Here is a 20,689-nt window from a genome sequence, read left to right on the forward strand (position 1 = left end):
AGCCAAAAATAAAAATTAAGTAATTAATTAAAAAAAAAAAAAGCTTTAAACCCTCCCCCCACCCCTGCGCCTACTCTTGTGGGAGAAGTTAACTTTTGGGATTCTGCATTGTTGGCTATTAGAAAAACCATCTTCAGAATAACAAAGCTTAATAATGACATTATAAATGAAAAATTATGATACATTAATTGTGATACATTCAGGCACAGACAAAATGGGCCATTTATTTATGAGTAGCCAGACGGACAATTTTTGAGTATAAAGGTCACTGAGAGATTCAAATATATGGGTCATGACACCTCACATTCAAATTTCAATTTTACATCTTGTTTGTAAGCTGGAAAGATAAACAAATACTAAAATAATTTCAAGTAAAATTAACAGATCTTCACAGCATAGACAGGCCATGAGATCTTGGCTTTCATGACTATAAAAGGCTTTGGTTTAACAGTCAAATAGGCAGAGTGTGTAGCTAATAATCATGCAACTGTACTTGCCATTAGATAGAGCTCTGCAAAGGGAGTATGTTGAAAAGTGAAGATAAATGGACCAGAAATGTAAACAAAAACTGGAGGACTGGGTGGGCAGGGAGCTAAATAACTCTGATGTGTGATTTAGAAAGCACATCTGCCTGAAATAGAGCTGACTCAGATAATCTTGTAAGGGTCTCACACTTTTACTGGCTTAAAATGTGTTTCACCGTGTAGGTAGAGAAATTCTCTCGGTAACAAAACCCTTCGCAGTCATTGTTTTTCTGGTAAACTCAGTCTTACTCTGCCCTTGTTGGAGAGAACAGAACGACTCTGAAAGAACCAGTCCCAGAACAGGATGGGAAGGATGTGGACCGGAAGAAAGTTGGAGATACAAGAAGCTGTTTGGGAGAAGCCAGGCACCAAGGGAGCCTATGGGGGTGGGGAGAGGTTGCTGACGGGCAGCCCTGTTTCACCACCATTAAAGCTTAGAAAGAACCACTTGGGATTGATGGATGGCTCGGCTCCGGACTGGCACTCACTACTATATGATTCCAAGGACCGCTGGGCAAGACATTAAGCTTTCCACGCACCTAGACCTTGCTAGTCAATAGGACTTAGCGTTACCAACGCAAATAAAAAGAGAAATAAAGAGCTTTGACTGAGAAGTTTTTATCTCCTCCTTTTGTGTATCTGCTATTATTTTTCTCAGATGCTTGAGAAAGCTGGTGGGGGGTGGGGGGGGAGTTAAAAGTCAAAAGGAGGATAGAAACAACTTCTTTCCTTGTCCAAGTAAATTAAAGACTTGTTTGGAAGACGCCGTTGTCAGTACCTTGCTTTGTCATTTCTAACGCAGGGTTCTCTAACTTTCTCTGGTAAAGAGCAATTCCGCCCTCATCTAAAGGTTTGTGGTGGCGAGATAAACGCAGGGAACAGATGAGAATGTTTCTAGGGAGAAAAGGCTTCCCTGGGGATATGGTGTAAGGCATTCTGTGTGTGTGTGTGTGTGTGTGTGTGTGTGTGTGTGTGTGTGTGTACTCCTGCTCACACATGTTTAGTAAAAAGCAGCTTTTTTTTCCTTTACATTTCTAAAGCAAGAGGCCAAAGAGAAATTACAGAGAACAGATAGATAAGAAAATCATTATGTCTAAATAAATTAATATGAGGGGTGGGATAAGGAGGATGAGAGGGAGGCTCAGGAGGGAGGGGATATGGGGACACGTGTGTGCACATGGCTGATTCGCTTTGCTGTACAACAGACACTAACATGGTATTGTGATGCAATTATACTCCAATAAGGATCTATTAAAAGATAAACTGATTAATTAATAGATATAAATATATAATTAAATATAAAAATATAAATAGATTAAACGATAAGCTCTGTGAATGGAGGGATTATGTCTATATTTTTCAGGTCTAGAGCCTGGGATCTGCTGCAAGGAAGCGCATAATAGTTATTCCATACATATATATTTTTTTTCATACATATATTTTTAATTAATTAAGTGAAAGTAATAAGAAACACTGAATCCTGAGACTAGGACTTAAATAGAATGCCCTCTGATGCCTCAAGCACCTTAAATATATAGAGCCTCATCCAAATAAGAGCCACTGCGATCACACTGTAATCTAAACCAGCAGGGGATGTCGCAAGACGAGTAATACGCTACCAGTGTATTCCACTTACTTAAACTGAGCAAACAGGAAATGGAGTTAGGGATATGTATTTATATTAGAGGTACTCTAAACAAAGATGTTTTGCAAAATTTGGGGATAGAACATGGAGAGATGATAACCATGAATCATCATGATAATCACACAGCACCTATGAAATGTTGCAGAGATATTTTTCGCGTAGAATTCTGAAAGCTGTGAGATTGGTTACACAATTCTTTCAAGCCTTTCTCCCTGTGATGCTGATTCTCATATTAACATTTTCTTATAATGTCTTCTATTCCTTTCTCAACTTAGTGGTTCCCTCAGAAGAATCTTATTACTTCTTCCTAAAATAGCCATTTTGATCTGTGTAGCTCTCCAAAATGCTTCTAAATACTAGAAAAGAAAGCAAGAAGACTTTATAACTGCTAAGGAGATTAATCCTTAAAGCAGCAGAAATAAAAACATAATAATTGATATGCACATGTGCTTAAAATTCAGACACCTGACCAAAGTAATCTATTCCCATAAAGATTGGATTTAGTGATGTTTCTCTACTTACAGGTTCATTTCCTGCACATTCTCAGCTGCAAAATAAAAGGTCTTGATCTGTGGATGGCTGATCTTAAAAGCACTTGAAGGGGGAAAAGCACAGACACATAAGAAATTAGAAGTTAGTGTAGTCAACAATGTAGTCGAAAGTGAAACAGTCAAATATAAGTATGGTAACTTCATCTGCTTTCTTTGTTAATTTACAAAAACAGAAGTTTTAGTTACGTTAAATACCCACTGTCTAATCTCTATTTTATGTAGAGAGCAGAGGGGTAATTCATCATGTCAGGACATCCAGACCAGGACTGAGTCGTGGCTGATCAATAGTTTCTATTTAAAACATATGGATATATTCTTTTATTTTCATTTGCTGTTTTGCTATAAACAGACAATAAATTAAAATATAAAGTGATAGATGTATCACTTCAAAATACTCAGATCAATTCCTTCAAGCAAAGTATTCATTCAAATTCAATCAAGCATATACAATAATTGTATTTACAGAAAAACAATCAAGCATAAAACTTCTACACTGTGAAAACACATCAAAAACTTTATCCAAGCTATTCTCTATTAGTAAAGGAAAAATATAAGGCAGATTTTTCGTTTAAAAGAAAAGTATAGAACATTGAAGATAACAGAGTATTTCCCTTTTACCATTTAGACAGGAAGTCCTGCTGTATGGGCCAGAGATTTTGTAAATGACCAGTGTGGTCAAAACCACAGCCTCGTGTATCACTAAAGATAGGAAGCTATATCAGAATGGCAAAGACCTAAAGCCAACACCAGTTTATTCATTAAAACTAAATTAATCAATTTTTGCCACTAGGAACACAGGTCAATAGGGAACTGCCCCACGCTAATAAAACAGGAAAAGATGTCAAAAGCAGAATAAAGAATAAGTGAAAGGTGAAGAGGACTCATATGCAAAATGCAGCTGGATCCTATCATGGGAAGAGCACTTCACTGGGAGTCTGGATAGCTGGTCTAGAGTCATGGGCTGGTGACTCTTGGTTCCTGTCCGCTCTCAAATCTTTTGGACTTCAGTTATATCAGGGGGCTAATCCCCAAGTCTAAGACATCTCATAGAATTCAATTTTCAAGGATGTTACTGACAATTTCATGAACTAAGAAAAAGAAACTGGTTTTGTATCATATCTGCAGCTCTGGTGACTCCTATGTAGTCATCCTCTTTACAAGGACACAGCCTTGACATCTCGTCACCCTGCCAGTCCTGGATGGCAGCTTGCTTTTCACTGGATCACAGACACCATCATTAACAGCACGCCCTGCCAGGGCTCCGTGGGGTTTTAAAATCCATCTGCTCCACAAAATGAAATTCCAGAAAACAAGAGGTTAAAAGCTTCTATTATTGTTTGGGGTTCCAACCCATAAAGTCAAAATTCTCAGGCATTTGAAGTCACCATCATTAACTTCCAAATCACCTTATCACCTGAGGAACATTATAAAGAGATGTTATCCTGGCTCCATATTTTGTGGAAAATGATAGACAACTTACTGCTTTTTCTTGCATTCAGATGCTCTCTCTACAGTGAAATCAGGCAGGTTGATAAATCCATCAGCTTTCTCTGCCTGAAACAGATACATACACAAATATGAATAAAAGTGTCCATCTTAGCAGTTCACTTATTGGGATCATATATGTTGAATAGAGATAGAGTAAGTGAAATGGAGGTTTGTCAAAAGATACCCCTCTGGGCTTCCCTGGTGGCACAGTAGTTGGGAGTCCGCCTGCCGATGCAGGGGACACGGGTTCGTGCCCCGGTCCGGGAAGATCCCACATGCTGCAGAGCGGCTAGGCCCGTGAGCCATGGCCGCTGAGCCTGAGCGTCCGGAGCCTGTGCTCCGCAACGGGAGAGGCCACAGCAGTGAGAGGCCCGCGTACCACGAAAAAAAAAAAAAAGATACCCCTCTGAATCAGCATTGGACTTATCCTAGATACATATTTTTAAGAGGAATTAATATTCCTCTGATAAATCATCCAGAATCTTTCCCTGAGAAGTAACATGGCACAGTTTAGGGACAACCAATGTGTGGCACAAGTAGGACCTGCCCGACCCCTTTTTGTCTTCCTAGAAAACATCAGAGCTCACCTATCAGAGCTCCACTTCCTGCTATCCTCAGCATCTTTCTCATCCTACTTCTCTCACAAGCCACAAGCACATAAGAAGGAACCTAATTAGCACGCTATTATATGGTGAGCAGAGGCCTGACTTTGGAGTTAGTAAATTGAGGTTCATATCATGGATCTACCACCTACTGGTTGTAATAGGACTTAAGTGAGCTCAGACAAATAAAACACTTAACAGATACTGAACAAACATTTTTCCTCTCCCAAGTCTTTAGGAAGTTCCTTGGGGGTTAAATCACAGAGCCATGTCTTGGAAAATCTCAGTTCCATAATCAATTCCCAGGAGTTTTTTCTATAAAGGAAAGACAGCAGAGGAAAATGACACTTTTAAGGATGTAGAATGAATGCCACTTTAAAACACCAAGAATTTTACAGGAGATGTAATCATTGTTCCACCTCTAAAAATGTCTTAATCTTTACTTTATGAATAAAATTTAACTGAACCATAGGAGGCTAGATTGCTTATCATAGACAGAACTCAAATCTTCCATCTACACTGGTGTCTCTGAATGGAGAATTACAATCCACAAAATTAAACATAAAAAGAGTCAGTTATTGGGAGATGAGTAAAAATTGGTTTTAAAAATACAATCTTAATTTTTAGAGTCAGCTAGCTATGAAATCAGCACCATGGGTGCTCTTCATCTGTGTTTCTTTCCCTTATCACCAAATAGGGTGCAACTTGCACTCTTTCTTCAGAAGTATTAAACTGTGAAACTTCCAACCTTAGCCCTGTCCTGTCTTCTCTCTCCTGCACGAGTCAACTTATCCAAACTCTTCACCTGAAGTGCTTTCTTCTTATGAAACTCAAAACTCAATTCGAAAGGGCACTTCCTTCTTTAAAAATTATACGTTTTTTTCACTCCACTTATCTCTCTTTTGATGTGTTAGTTAATTACTGAATGGTGGTTTCACCAATCCTATCTCAAAGAGAATGTAAAGAACTTGAAAAGAGACTGGGTACATCAACTTTTTCTACAATGCACAATGCTTCTTGTGAACTCTCAGTTAGCATTATATAAAAGTATAGTGTTTAGGGCTTCCCTGGTGGCACAGTGGTTGGGAGTCCACCTGCTGATGCAGGGGACACGGGTTCATTCCCCAGTCTGGGAGGATCCCACATGCCGCGGAGCGGCTAGGCCCGTGAGCCATGGCCGCTGAGCCTACGCTCCGCAAAGGGAGAGACCACAACAGTGAGAGGCCCACGTACTGCAAAAAAAAAAAAAGTATAGCGTTTAAAATTTATTTTATTGAAGTATGGTTGATTTACAATGTTGTGTTGATTTCTGCTATACAGCAAAGTGATTCAGTTATACATATATATTGATACCCTCTTTTTCATATTCTTTTCCATTATTGTTTATCACAGGATATTGAATATAGTTCCCTGTGCTCTACAGTAGGATCTTGTTGTTTATCCATTCTACAGATAATAGTTTGCATCTGCCAATCCCAAACTCCCAAGCCATCCCTCCCCCACCCACACTAAAAGTATAGTTTTAAAAAACGATGTTAGGCTCCAGCAATTTCTCTTTTAGATATATACTCAAAAGAAGTGAAAACAGGTACTCAAATAAATACATGTACATGCGTGTTCATAGCAGTATTATTCACAATAGTCAAAAGGTGGAAACAGTCCAAGTGCCCATCAACAGAGGAACAGATAAAAAAATGGTGGTCTATCCATACAATGGAATGTTATTCAGCCATAAAAACAAATGAAGTACTGATACATACTCTAACGTGGAGGAACCTCAAGAACATTATGCAAAGGGGAAGAAGCTAGACACAAAACATCACATATTGCATGCTTCATTTACATGAAATATCCAGAATAGGTAAGTTTATAGACAGAACACAGATTAGTGGCTGCCAGGGGCTGGGGTGGGGGTAGGGAATAGGGAGCCACTGCTTAAAGGGTATGGGTTTTCCTTTGGGTTGATGAAAATGCTTTGGAACTAGACAGAGGTAGTGGTTGCACAATACTGCCAGTGTACTAAATACCACGGAATTGTTCATTAAGGGATGGACAATCTCATGTAAATCTCACCTTGATTAAAACAACCCTATGATAGGCTAGGGTATTTTAGTGTAAATTCCTGCAATTATTTTAGAAAGAGTAAAACAATTTATATTCATCATTTGTTTCTACTTCCTCCCCTCATTCATTTCTATGCCCACAATTCCACAGAAGGGGTAGTTACCATGAACCCCAGTGATTTTCATGCTGCTAAATCCCACTACCCTCTTAAGCCCTCATTTAATTGAAGTCTAGGAACGGACACTCCAGCCCACTTCCTCCCTCTTGAAATGCCTCTTAACAACACATTCTGCTTCCCCCTTTCTCCTCTAACTACTCCTTGCTTTCTTTCATAGGGTCTTCTTCCCCGTCTGTTTCTTAAATGTCAGTATTTCCCAGATTTCTAACCACAGACCTACTCTCTTCTCATTCCAGTACTCTCCACAGGGAATCATACACACACCCATGACTGCATGTATAACCATTGTACACACATATCCAAAACCTATACTTCAAAATACTTCATTTCAATCCTGGTGCTTCTGTCCCAAGATACAACTGCCTAGTGTACCTATTCAATGGGTGTTCCACAGACCCAATATTTGTGCCCCCCCGTCCCAAATTCATATGTTGAAGCCCTAAACCCTAAAGTGACGGTATTTGGAGGTGGGACCTTTGGGAGGTAATTAGGTTTATTAATTTATTTTACTTTTGCTGTGTTGGGTCTTCATTTCTGTGTCAAGGCTTTCTCTAGCTGTGGCAAGCAGGGGCCACTCTTCATCACGGTGCAAGGGCCTCTCACTATCGCGGCCTCTCTTGTTGCGGAGCACAGGCTCCAGACGCGCAGGCTCAGCAGTCGTGGCTTATGGGCCTAGATGATCCGCATGTGGGATCCTCCCAGACCAGGGCTCAAACCCGTGTCCCCTGCATTAGCAGGCAGATTCTCAACCACTGCGCCACCAGGGAAGCCTGGTAATTAGGTGTAGATGAAGTCATAAAGGTGAAGCCCTTACTAATCCTACGATGGGATTAGTGCCTTTATAAGAAGAGGAAGAGACCAGTGGTTCCCCCTCTTCTCCCTACTCCTCCTCCATCTAAGGATATGGCAAGAAAGCAGCTGTCTGCCAACCAGAAAGAATCCCCTCAGCAGACATGGAATCTGCCAGAACTTGATCTTGGACATCCCAGCCTCCAGAACTGGAAGGAACAAATAGTTGTTGTTGGAGGCACCCAGACTATGGTATTTTGTTATGTGACAGCACAAACTAAAACTCTCCCTACGAGTGGAAAATCCAAAACCAAACTCATCATTTTACTCCATGAAATGCCTGCTCCTCTTTGTCCTGTGCTCTCCTCTTCAGTGAAAGATACCACTTTCTATCCAGGTGTCCAAGAATAAAAGGAAATATGGAAGACACCTTTGATGCTTCAATCTCCTTCTCAGCTTCTGTGCAAATAACCACTAAGTTGTATCATTGCTGCATCTGCCACAGCTCTTTAATGCATCCCTTATCCACCACCTCCTTCAGACCACCATTAACATTCACCTGAATTACTGTAAAAGTCTTCTAAACCATTATCCCTCTCTCTAGTTCTGTCCTTTCCTCTGATTTAGTGTCCAAATCACAATCACAGCAAATCTTCACTCCATGAACTTCTTCTTTCATTAAAATCCTGTATGGTTCCCAACTGCTCTTAGACAAAGTCTAAGTGCTTTAGCAGAGTATAAAAGGTGCTTCATGATCAAGCCCTGCTTAATAACACAATTTCATTTCCTCCAGGGTCCCTACCCCTTATTCAACCAAAATAAACAAAAAAATTAAAACACAGAGAAAAATACTTCCATTGAGCTGAATTACAATTAACACCCAATTTATAGCATTATTAGTCTCTAGACAATTTTTTTTCAGTGCAAGAAGTCCATATTAAATGATAACAACACAAAAGCCAATCAACAAAAAACTAAATACAGATATATGTAAAAGATAAATTGTAAGTCTTCATCTGGGTGGATTCCTTTCCTGCAAAACAGAGATGGCTGAGATTCCTTCAAACAAGAGCCAAAATGAATATGAGTAAAAGATGCTTTAGGATTTCCCCAGTAATGTTTCCTTTATGAGCAAAGGCATTTTTCATTGTACCTAAGACATTCAAGGTGTATTCAAAATCACAACTGTGTCAAAAATTGTCTTTGCTTATTTGACTTGCAAAAAGTGCCTCAAAAATGACAATCACAGTGGGAAAATCCTAAGGAAATGACAGTTTTCTCCTCTTCTTCCTCCTTTCCCTCCTCCACCCCCTCAGATTCCTTGTTCCTTATTGTATTAATTAAATAACTTTCTCAAACGGAATCCTTTCTCTTCAATCATTCCTAAATTTCTGAAAAGTTACTTGAAATTTCTGCATCGGTACCTGCAATTTTTTCTCTGGATTCTAATGTAATAAAAATCTTGTTCTCTTACCAGAAGTATCAAACCATCCTTTGGTCACTGGGCAAACTTGTCTTACCAAATCTAGTCTTAAATTCTGAAACAAGACACTGCTCTTCACTTTGTGATGTGATGTTCTACAATCTTAAAGGTGTTGCTCCTCATGTACCCATCCATCCACTTTACCCAGCAACTCTGATTTTGTTCAACTCAGTGAAGTTTCATCTGTAGCTGGTGCATTATGCAGCATTAAACACATATGTTTATCAAAACCTACTAGAGAACGGACTTGAGGATATGGGGAGGGGGAAGGGTAAGCTGTGACAAAGCAAGAGAGTGGCATGGACATATATACACTACCAGACGTAAGGTAGATGGCTGGTGGGAAGCAGCCGCACAGCACAGGGAGATCAGCTCTGTGCTTTGTGACCGCCTAGAGGGGTAGGATAGGGAGACGCAAGAGGGAAGAGAGATGGGAACATATGTATATATATAACTGATTCATTTTGTTGTAAAGCAGAAACTAACACCATTGTAAAGCAATTATACTCCAATAAAGATGTTAAAAAAATAAAAATAAATAAATAAAAACTGTTTGTGGTTATACATTCATTTATTCAATGAATATTTATTGAGTACCATTTCTTTGTGTCAGGTACCATGTCAGATACCGTGTCAGATATTTGGGCTTTATCAGTGGACAAAACAGAGATCTCTACTTTCAAGGAGAAAAGAGACAATAGCTCAACAAATGAACACATAAATTACATAGCACACGGTAGGCAATAATTGCTATGAAGAAAAGTAAAGGTGATCTGGGTAAAGGGGTTCTGACTGCAATCAGGGCTGGATTCCTTCTGCTCCTAGGCTTATAATGCCCTTCCTCCCTCACTCCCCTAGATATGTCTCCACAAATCAACTTCGGTGTGACCTTCTCCAAAACTTTTTCCTGCTCCTCCAAGCCTGGAACTGTGCCCTCTTCTTTGCACCTCAACCCCAGCGGTGGACTTTGCTTACCATACTTCTCTTAACTGTATTTAGTTATCTAGGTATTCCTCTGGTTCTCCAGCAGATGGTGAGCACTTTGGAGGAAACAATTTTGTGTTTATGGTTATATCATTAATTCTTGGGACAAGGTACGTGTTCAACACATGCAAAATAAAGAAATGAGTTTTGTGAATGAATGAATGAATGACAGAAACATGGTTTTTTTCCTCTGACAAGAAAGAAAGTGCTAAAATGAGATGCAGAAGCCACTTTGGAAAAACACTGGGCAGTTTCTAAAAAATATAAACATACAATTACCATACAAGCCAGCAATTCCATTCCTAGGTACCTACCCAAGAGAAATGAAAGCATATGCCCACGCAAAGATTTGCATGCAAATATTCATAGCAGTACTATTCATAATAGCCAAAAATGGGAAACAATCTAAATATCCATCAACTAGTAAATAGTGTGGTATATTCATACAATGGAATACTGTTTAGTGAACAACTGACACGTGCTAAAACATGGAAGGGTCTTGAAAACATAATGCTAAGTAAAAGACAGACACAAGAAATCATGTAATACTGTATGATTCCTTTATATAAAATGTAGAGAAAAGGCAAATCTACAGAGACAGAAAATAGAATAGTGGTTGCCTGGAGTTGGGGGTGGAAATGGAGATTCACTGTAAATCAGCATAAAGGATTTTATAGATATGATTGAAATGATTTAAAGCTGATGTATTATGATGTCTCATCACTCAGTAAATTTACCAGAAATTACTGAATTGTAAATTTGAATAGGGTAATTTTATGATATGTAAAACATATTTCAATAAAGCTGTTTTTAAAAACATGAGATGCAGGAAAAGTTTGGGGAGTAAAAAACAATGAATGAAATCCCTCCTGTTTGGCTATCAGTAAGACTTAAATGAAGGTAAAATATGAGGTCTCTGACGATCCTGCTGATGACTCAACATGATTTGTTCAAACTTTAGACACAAAAGTAGGTTAATATTTCTTACTTGCTTCAATTTTGGACTACAGGAATTTTAGAGTCAAAATATTTTACATAGAATTTGCCACACTCAGACATATTTTTAAAAATTAATTAAGATAGGATATCAAATTTTAATATTTAAATGCAAAATAAGTGTTCATTGCCATCAGTAAAGTTTGGCTTTTTCATACTACAAACCTTGCAAAATAGATAAAATCACTTCTTAAGGGACTACATATGTCAGAAAGGTAGAGACGAGACCTAGAAAAATAAGAATGATATATATATTCCAGAGGATAAGTAGGTCAAAGAAGACCAAACCAGAAGCAAATGAAGTATAATACAGGAAATTATGTATTTCATGGTGAAAAACAAAGAGTATAATTATCGCTCTATTCTCAGTGGAACTCTATTTCCTTGATTCTGAGAAATCTGATTTTTTACATTTCAATAGTTCTGAAATCAAGAGGCACGTTAGAATCTAGATGAATTTTCATTGTACCATTTCCCCCAAAACCCTGTTATTAAATAAAGTATGTGTTTAAGTGAATAGAATCTTCAGTTCAAGGAAAAAATTAGTTTAGAAAACAAAATATAGATTTCTTTGTAATATGCTTTTGCATTTATGTGTGAATATGGATTTGACAGTTTTGGAATTACTTTAAATAAATTTAAGGGAAGTTACCCAATGAATATCAGAATTAGGAGCTTTGCAAAGCTCCAGTTCTCCATATAAATCCGTGGTTTGCTCAGTTCTGCCCTGAAACCCCCAGTATGTTGGAAACGAGCAAAATCTAAACTCTAAGCAGAGCTGTCCATTCTCATGTCACTCTGGAACAGTTGTCACTAAATTCTAATGGCCTATAATTTTCTTTTTTTTGCAGTGTCTTTGTCTGGTTTTGGTATCAGGGTAAAATGTTGGCCTTATAGAATGAGTTAGGATATTCCCTCCTCTTCAATTTTTTGGAATAGTTTAGAAGGATTAACTCTTCTTTAAATGTTTGGCAGAATACCCCTGTGAAGCCATCTGGTCCTGGAGTTTTGTCTGTTGGGAGTTTTTTGATTACTGATTCAATTTCAATACCAGGAATTGGTCTATTCAGATTTTCTATTCCTTCCTAATTCAATCTTGGAAGATCGTATGTTTCTAGGAATTAATCATTTCTTCTAGATTGTCCAATTTGTTGGCATGTAACTGTTTGTGGTATTCACTTATGATTGTATTTCTATGACATTGGTTATAACTTCTCCTCTTTCATTTCTAATTTTGTTTATTTGGGCCCACTCTCTTTTTTTTCTTAATGAGTCTGGCTAAAGGTTTATCAATTTTATCAATATCTTCTAAAGATACAACTCAGTTTCTTTCAATGATCTTTTCTACTGTTTTTTTAGTCTCTATTTCCTCTCTAATCTTTATTATTTCCTTCCTTCTGATGACTTTGGGTTTTGTTTGTTCTTCTTTTTCTAATTCCTTTAGATGGGAAGTTAGGTTGTTTATTTGAGATTTTTCTTCTTTTTGAGGTAGGCTTACATTGCTAAAAAACATCTCTTAGAACTTCTTTTGCTGCATCCCATATATTTTGAAAAGTTGTGTTTCTATTTTTATTTGTCTCAAGGTATTTTCTGATTTCCTCTTTGATTTCTTCATTAACCCATGGGGTTTCTTTTAGTAGCATGTTGTTTAGTCTGCATGTGTTTGTGGTTTTTCCAGTTTTATTCCTGTAATTGATTTCTAGTTTCATACCATCGTGGTCAGAAAAAATATTTGAAATAATTTCAATCTTTTTAAATTTATTGAAACTTGTTTTGTGGTTTAGCATGTGATCAATCCTGGACAAAGTTTCACGTGAATTTGAAAAGAATGTGTATTCTGCTGATTTTGGAAAGAAGGTTCTGTGAATATCTATTAAGTCTATCTGATCTAATGTGTCTTTTAAGGTCACTGCTTTCTTATTGATTTTCTGTCTGGATGATCTGTCCATTGATATAGGTGGGCGGTTAAAGTCCCCTTGCATTATTATATTAGTGTCAATTTCTCCCTTTATATCTGTTAATGTTTGCTTTCTATATTTAGGTGCTCCTGTATTAGCTGCATAAATGTTTACAAATGTTATAACCTCTTCTTGGATTGACCTGTTTATCAATACATAATGTCCTTCTTTGTCTTTTGTTATAGATTTTGTTTTAAAGTCGCCTTTTTCTGATATGGGTATTGCTACCCAGTTTTCTTGTCCATCAACAGATGAATGGATAAAGAAGATGTGGTATATATATATATGTGTGTGTGTGTGTATATATATACACACACACACACACAATGGAATATTGTATATATTGTGTATATACATATATATACAATGGAATATTACCCAGCCATAAAAAATAATTAAATTTTGCTATTTGCAACAACATGGATGGACCTGGAGGGTATTATGCTTTGTGAGTTAAGTAAGACAGGGAGATACAAATACTGTATGCTTTCACTTATATGTGGAATCTAAAAAATAAAACAAATGAACAAACATAGCAAGGCAGAAACAGACTCACATATACAGAGAACAAACTGGTGGTTGCCAGTGGAAAGAGGGGTGGGGGAAGGAGCAAAATGGGTGAGGGGGATTAAGAAGTACAAACTACCTGGTATAAAATAGATAAATTACAGGGATATATTGTACAACACAGAGAATATAGCCAATATTTTATAACAACTTTCTATGGAGTATAATCTATAAAAATATCAAATTACTAAACCATACACCTGAAATTAATATAATATTATAAATCAACTGTAGTTTAATAAAAATGAAAAATAAATAAATAAGTAAATTCTATTGGTACACAGACTCATGACACTAAAGAAATTTGAATTATATCCTCTAAAATACAAGGTAAAAATAAACTGAGGTGAAAGAAAAGGTAAAATCAATTTTTAAAGTTCTAGCTCTATGGAGAAACAGTCATTCTCATTACACTGTTAGTGGTAATGCAAAATGAAACCCCGTAGAAGGAAACTGAGCAGTAACTAACAAAAATGCATTTACCCTTTGACCCAGAAATCCCACTTCTGAGATCTGTCCTCAATATAAATATGTTAAATGGCATATGTATTGCAACATTATTTGCAAGAACAAAAGACTGTAAAGAATTCAAATGTCTATCATCAGGGGACATTTGAATAAACTATGGCATCTACATATAATGAATAACTATGAAAAATGACATATATACATATAATCTCCAGGACAAAGCAAGAGAAAAAGTAGGGTACAGTACAATAGATACAGTATGCTAATTTCATGTAAGAAAAGAGAGACAGGATACCCCTCAGTATACATACTTGCCTATATTAGTAAAAAGAAACAGTAGAAAAAAAATTTTTAAAGAAACATAAAAGGAAGGAGGAAAGTAGGTAGAGGAACGGGATGAAAGCAAGGCTTACCTGGTTGTAATTTGTAAATAGTTTTGACTTTGGAATTGAGTAAATGATTTATATTAAAAAAAATAAATAAACCAAAAACAAACAAACAAAAAAGAAGCAGTTCCAAAAATTTAAAACAAATAGAAACAAATGAGCCTAACTGAACACAAACATGGTGACATAACCCCACACAAATAATAATAGAGCACAGAATTTTGAGTATACATATTTAGTGGAATGCGGTCTAAGAACGTTTAGTAGTGACATTGTTACTATTTTTAGATAGTTTTAGTAGTGTTTCTTCCCCTCAAAAAACTGCATGAAATCTAAAGCTTCCCTCCTTCTCTTCAGATGACAGATTATGTGATGCTGCTTTGTTCTGATAAGCAACTCGACTCCCTCTTCCTTTCAGGAAAGGAACTAGGAAGATTATACACCAAGGCAATCTCCATTTTACGAGTATTACCTGGGCCTGCAGGCAGAGAGCTGAGCGTATTAGCACTGGGCTATGACAAGCACTGCAAGGGAAGAAGAAAAAATAATTTTTTGTTTTGTTTTGTTTTGTTTTTAGATATCAGAAGCAGGCCTGGCAGTGAGAATGCTTGAAACCCTTTTAAGAAATATAATAATTATAATAACCTTGAGTAATATCTAATAAAACCTTAACATTTACTGAGTGCTAAGCATATGCCATCTAGGTACTATTAGCCTTTAGAGAACAATTAATCATATTCAAGTGCCAGAATTTAAGAAATGGATCAGTTTTTAACCTAGACATCAAACTAGATTGGCATTATACAATAGGAAAGTTATGTGATGTCATTAAAGTGACAAAACTCAGACCAGAAGCCAGAACTCAGTTAAATAATTCTAGACAAAAATTTCTTCAGTCTCAGACAAGAGCTGAAATAGAAGAGAATCTGCAGTTGACGGATTGCATGGAAGGAAGAATCCTGGATTTGAATCAGAGTATCTTGAAGCAAGCCACTTAATGTGTAATTTTAGGCCGAGCAACTTAACCTCTCGGGCCAGCACCACATGGTGGATCTAACCAGAGTCTTCAGGCTAACTAGAGTTAACATGAATCTATGTAATACTGTAAAATTGTCAGGGCAATACATAATTTAAGATTTTATTATTAATGATAAGAATTGGGAAAAGGCATGGAAAGAAAATAAGAGGAGGAATGACCCAAAAAGGCAAAAGTGAAGTAAAATAAGTTTTTCACTCTGTCCACTGTCAGCCGAGCCCTCTGAGTAGCTCTTTCTGTGTCTAAGCTCCCTGTTTCCTCTGTGTCAGATTAATTGCTGTAAAAAGTATTTTAAATTCTTTGGAGAACAATAATGTTAGCAAGCTCTCTGTATCCTTCATACCTTATCTGGGGTATGCTTTTATTAAAATGTTATTGCATTGGGGTTTATCTAGCATTACATTATGAATATAATGAGATTTTCACCCAGAAAGTCTTTCTTCTTACAAAGAGACGTTCTACATAGAAAACATTCGGTAAGTGTTCTTGGTTAATAAACAGAAAGACCTGATTTCCTACAGAACCCACAGATTCCTGGCATTCATCATAAAAAGGGACTGAAGGTGTTGATGGTGATAATCATGATGGTTCTGAAAGGCTGACGCTTCAGCAAGGGGGATAGAAGAGAACTCTTAAGGAAGCAGACCGCTTGCAGCCGATGCTGCTAGTGACCCAGCCACATGGATCACCTGGGGCACACTGGCCAGACTTCACTGCCAGTCCTTGCATCTCTTTGTGGGAGGACTTCTCTGGCTGCCAGATTCCAGTTCCCCACCTGTGCAGAGAGGCATTGCCCCCAGGACAAGCCCTCAACCAATGACCACTGGGGCTGGGTATATAAATATTCCAGTGCCCCTGTCCCTTGGGAGGAAAACTTAGAAGCGCATGTTTTTCTCAGGCTCTCGGAGTTCCCCAGCAAAATTAAGTTACCTACAGTCATAATTTGCTTGCTCAAGACAGCTTTTTGGTTTTTTTTTTCTTTTCTTTTTTTTTTTTTTGCGGTACGCGGGCCTCTCACGGTTGTGGCCTCTCCCGTTGCAGAGCACAGGCTCCGGACGCGCAGGCTCAGCGACCTGACTAACAGGCCCAGCCGCTCCGCGGCATGTGGGATCCTCCCGGACCGGGGCACGAACCCGTGTCCCCTGCATCAGCAGGCGGACTCTCAACCACTGCGCCACCAGGGAAGCCCTCAAGACAGCTTTATCAGCTAACTTTCCACCCTTTCTCACTTCCTTATTCCCTTTCCAAGTATTTATGGTATCACTACCCAAATAAGTTACTTGAACCCAAATTCTCTTCTCAGGGTCTGCTTCTGGGAAATCTAAACCGAGATGCTATTCCTCTCACTGAAAATGTCCTTACTCGTGGTTCCTGCTCAGGAACAGCCCATCTGCTTGACGCCATAATCCCTCTTCATTATTGCCTTTTAAAAATCACCCAAGAATGGGACTACTTCATTATCATATTAGGTCATATTTAAGTGGTGACCAAGAAGTGACTGGCATCTTACTGTATGATTTATAAATCAGCTCCTCTAGCTAGCCATTCTTACTTACATTCTTCCATTCTCTCCCTATGAAATCATATTTTAAATGAAATTAAGTTACTAGTGAACTTTCTGGTAGTCTGACATAAAAGATAGTCATTATCTTCTGAAATATTTTCAGAAACAATTAAGATGGAAATCTTAGCTCAGAACAATCTTGTGTTGTTTTTCTCTGTAATATAATATCCTCACCACAGGGCACAAGCCTTAGTACATGAGGCCATTCGTGATCTGCCCCATGCAGCTTCAACTCTCAATAGTCTTTTAGAAGCCTGAAGACCCTAGAGATGCTATCACTTTCCCCTACGTAGAGTTGGTCTTTTCAGCAACATGGTCAGAAAAAAAAGAAAGAAAGCACTAAAAAGGAAGGAAAAGTTTTTAATGAATAGGAAGACATTTGATTAAATTTCGCTATTACAGAATAAATTGTATCTCTTGCTTCCCAGTAAATTTCATCTACCATCCATGGTTAGAGCAGGAATGAGGGAGGAGTAAATAAAGGAACATCATTTAAGAAAACTTGAGATCTGGTGCATTTGCTTTCAATATTAGAAATTCAAGAGAAATAAAAAATAAGGTTAGTTCTTTGAAAATCACAGTTAGTATAGCACATAATTGTGCCTTCACGCAATGCATATTAAATCTTCGAATACTTCAGAAACTTTCAAATCTCTTCAAACTGTTTTCATAAGTTTCATGAGTGCCAGTAAGTTACTACTGAGCCACAACAAAACAACTCCAAATGGGAAAAGATAGTTTTCCAAAGAAGATATATAAATGACCAAAAGGCACATGAAAAGATGCTCAAGGTGATTAATCATTAGGGAAATGCAAATCAAAACCACAGTGAGGGCTTCCCTGGTGGCGCAGTGGTTGGGAATCCGCCTGCCAATGCAGGGGACACGGGTTCGCAACCCGGTCCGGGAAGATCCCACATGCCGCGGAGCGGCTGAGCCCATGAGCCATGGCCGCTGAGCCTGCATGTCCAGAGCCTGTGCTCCGCAACGGGAGAGGCCACAACAGTGAGAGGCCTGCGTACCGCAAATAAAAACAAAAAAAACCAAAACCACAGTGAGACACCACCTCACACCAACTAGTATGGCTACTATCCAAAAACAAGAACAAACAAAAAACCAGAAAATAACAAGTGTTGGTGAAGATGTGGAGAAAAGAGAACACTTGTGCACCAGTTGTGGGAATGTAAAATGGCCACCATAAAAAAAATAGTATGGCAGTTCCTCAAAGAATTAAAAATAGAATTATCATATGATCCAGCAATTCCACTGCTGGATATATAACCAAAAGAATTGAAAGAAGGGTCTCAAAAAGACATTTGTGCACCCATATTCATGTCAACATTATTCACAATATCCAAAATGTGGATACAACCCAAGTGCCTGTCAACAGATATGAATGGATAAAAAAATATGGTATACACATACAATGGAATATTATTCAGCCTTAAAAAGGAAGGAAATTCTAACACATGCTACAATACGATGCAATGAACCTTGAAGACATTATGTTTAGTGAAATAAGCCAGTCACAAAAGGACAAACACCTTATGATTCCAGTTATACAGGGGACCGAGAGCAGTCAAACTCGTAAAGACAGAAAGTAGAATGGTAGTTGCCAGGGATGGAGGAAGGAAGGAATGCGGAGTTATTGTTTAGTGAATACAGCGTTGCCATTCTGTAAGATGATAAGACTTCCGGAGATCGTTGCACAATGATGTGAATGTACTTAATGCCACTGAACTGTACCCTTCAAAATGGTTAAGATGGGAAATTTCACGTTATGTGCAGTGTACCACAATTTTTCAAAAGTAAACTCTAAAAAATGTTAAGTTACTCCTCTGAAAATCTTTGTCAGTAAAGGATGAGAATGCATTTGCCACAGTAAGTTTCCTAAGATTCAAAATAGGAAAATATCAGTGGTTACTATGCTGTTCGTGAGACCACCTCTTTCCCAGGGAACAGCCAGCTATTCATGTTCCTATTTCACAGGTAAGGAAGAAAGCCCAGAGAGGGTTGGGGATTGGCCTAAGTTGTTAAGTGGCTGCAGCGTCACGGTGGGACCCATCGTCCTGATTCTGAACCCAGGGACATCTTCGACTATAGCACGTCATTTCCTTGTGTCCTTATTGAAGACATTGTTTCAAACATGTTTTAAGTGCTGACTCCTTTAAAAAAATATTATATATATATATATATATATATATATATATATATTTCATTTCCACTGCATAGCTTCCTTTCCAAATGTTCCTGAAACACGTTTTATGGGAAACGAAACACAGCAGCACAATGACAGACGAGTTTATCAGCTAGCTTGTCGGTAGAAGAAGCTGGGCCCTTGGTCCTTAAGAAGCTTGCTCCAGGGGGATGATAAATGTTCACATAATGATTTCTCAGGAAAATCCTCAAATCTAACCAAAAGTTCAGCTCATCCCATGGGGCACTTCTCATTCTATTGCTCCGGAAATGCGCAAACAGCCCGTATCACTAAATCACGTATTACCTAAACTCTTCCTCCAGGTTAGGAACTACTGTGCTGAAGAATCCCCCAGGGCCTCCTAGTTCACTGTCCTGTTTTATGGCTTAAAATCACCCTTGACACAGGGTCAGTAAGCGTATTTTTAGAATCTCCAGCACACGATAGCCATTGTCACCAAGAAAACAAAACACAAAAACAAACAAACATTTCTGGTGTCTGAAAATCCTTAGCACAATTCTTCTGCATACTAAAATCACAATATTATGTAAGCACATCTCATCTAAAGAATATATATAATTGTCTTTCTTTATATGATTTTTTTTATCACTTTAAGATGCATTTGATTTTCTCAAATAACACTCTGAATTACGTAGGGACAGCATTCTTGGTCAAAGTGTACTTGTAAGAAAATGGATGCATACAGAGTTACATCACTGACCTAGGATGACACAACTTAGTACGAAAGGGCAGGACTAGAGTCCTGGTGACGTTTGTCCTTCCTACCCATGCTGGCGAAACTCACCTTCCTGCCTGCTTGCTTAAAAGAATAACTGAGTTATACACACACACACACCTATCAATATATTTATACACATATTAGTAATTATATAAACACATATATTAAACATACATAACTATAAATACATACTGCTTTATATTCAATTTAGCATATGTGTGCTTGTATATTCTATTTTCTGTTAGGTATTTTAAATGATTTTAAAATAACGGGATTTCTGATTTCAAATTCTATGGATTGATAAACTGTGATATATCCATATGTAATACAGCCATTAGAAATGATGTTGTGGATATATATGCATATTGACATGAAAATATGTTTGTAATATATTGCTTAGTGAGAAAATCAAGTTATAATTTTATTTTTGGAAAACACAGAAAAATGTTTGGAAACAGATACATTAAAATG

At 37.7% G+C, this 20,689-nt stretch overlaps 1 protein-coding gene across 13 annotated transcripts in view; it reads right to left on the reverse strand.

Annotated features, from left to right (window-relative positions):
- The window catches only part of IPCEF1 (interaction protein for cytohesin exchange factors 1), a 195,891-nt gene that overhangs the window by 43,620 nt on the left and 131,582 nt on the right, over positions 1-20,689 (reverse strand). For all 13 annotated transcript variants that reach the window (XR_016395259.1, XM_022559836.3, XM_030760277.2 and 10 more), the window contains 2 exons: positions 4,201-4,274; positions 2,692-2,763 (listed from right to left, as the gene is read on the reverse strand). Coding sequence is in view for 12 of the 13 variants with exons in the window: in XM_022559836.3 (XP_022415544.2) it covers positions 2,692-2,763; positions 4,201-4,274 (146 nt within the window). In the remaining variant the exon portion in view is untranslated. The remainder of the gene's footprint in view (positions 1-2,691; positions 2,764-4,200; positions 4,275-20,689) is intronic.

The sequence above is a fragment of the Delphinapterus leucas genome, chromosome 12 (assembly GCF_059928025.1).
Source record: "Delphinapterus leucas isolate spDelLeu-1000000601 "Yukka" chromosome 12, BTC_Dleu_Yukka2, whole genome shotgun sequence".
NCBI lineage: Eukaryota > Metazoa > Chordata > Mammalia > Artiodactyla > Monodontidae > Delphinapterus > Delphinapterus leucas.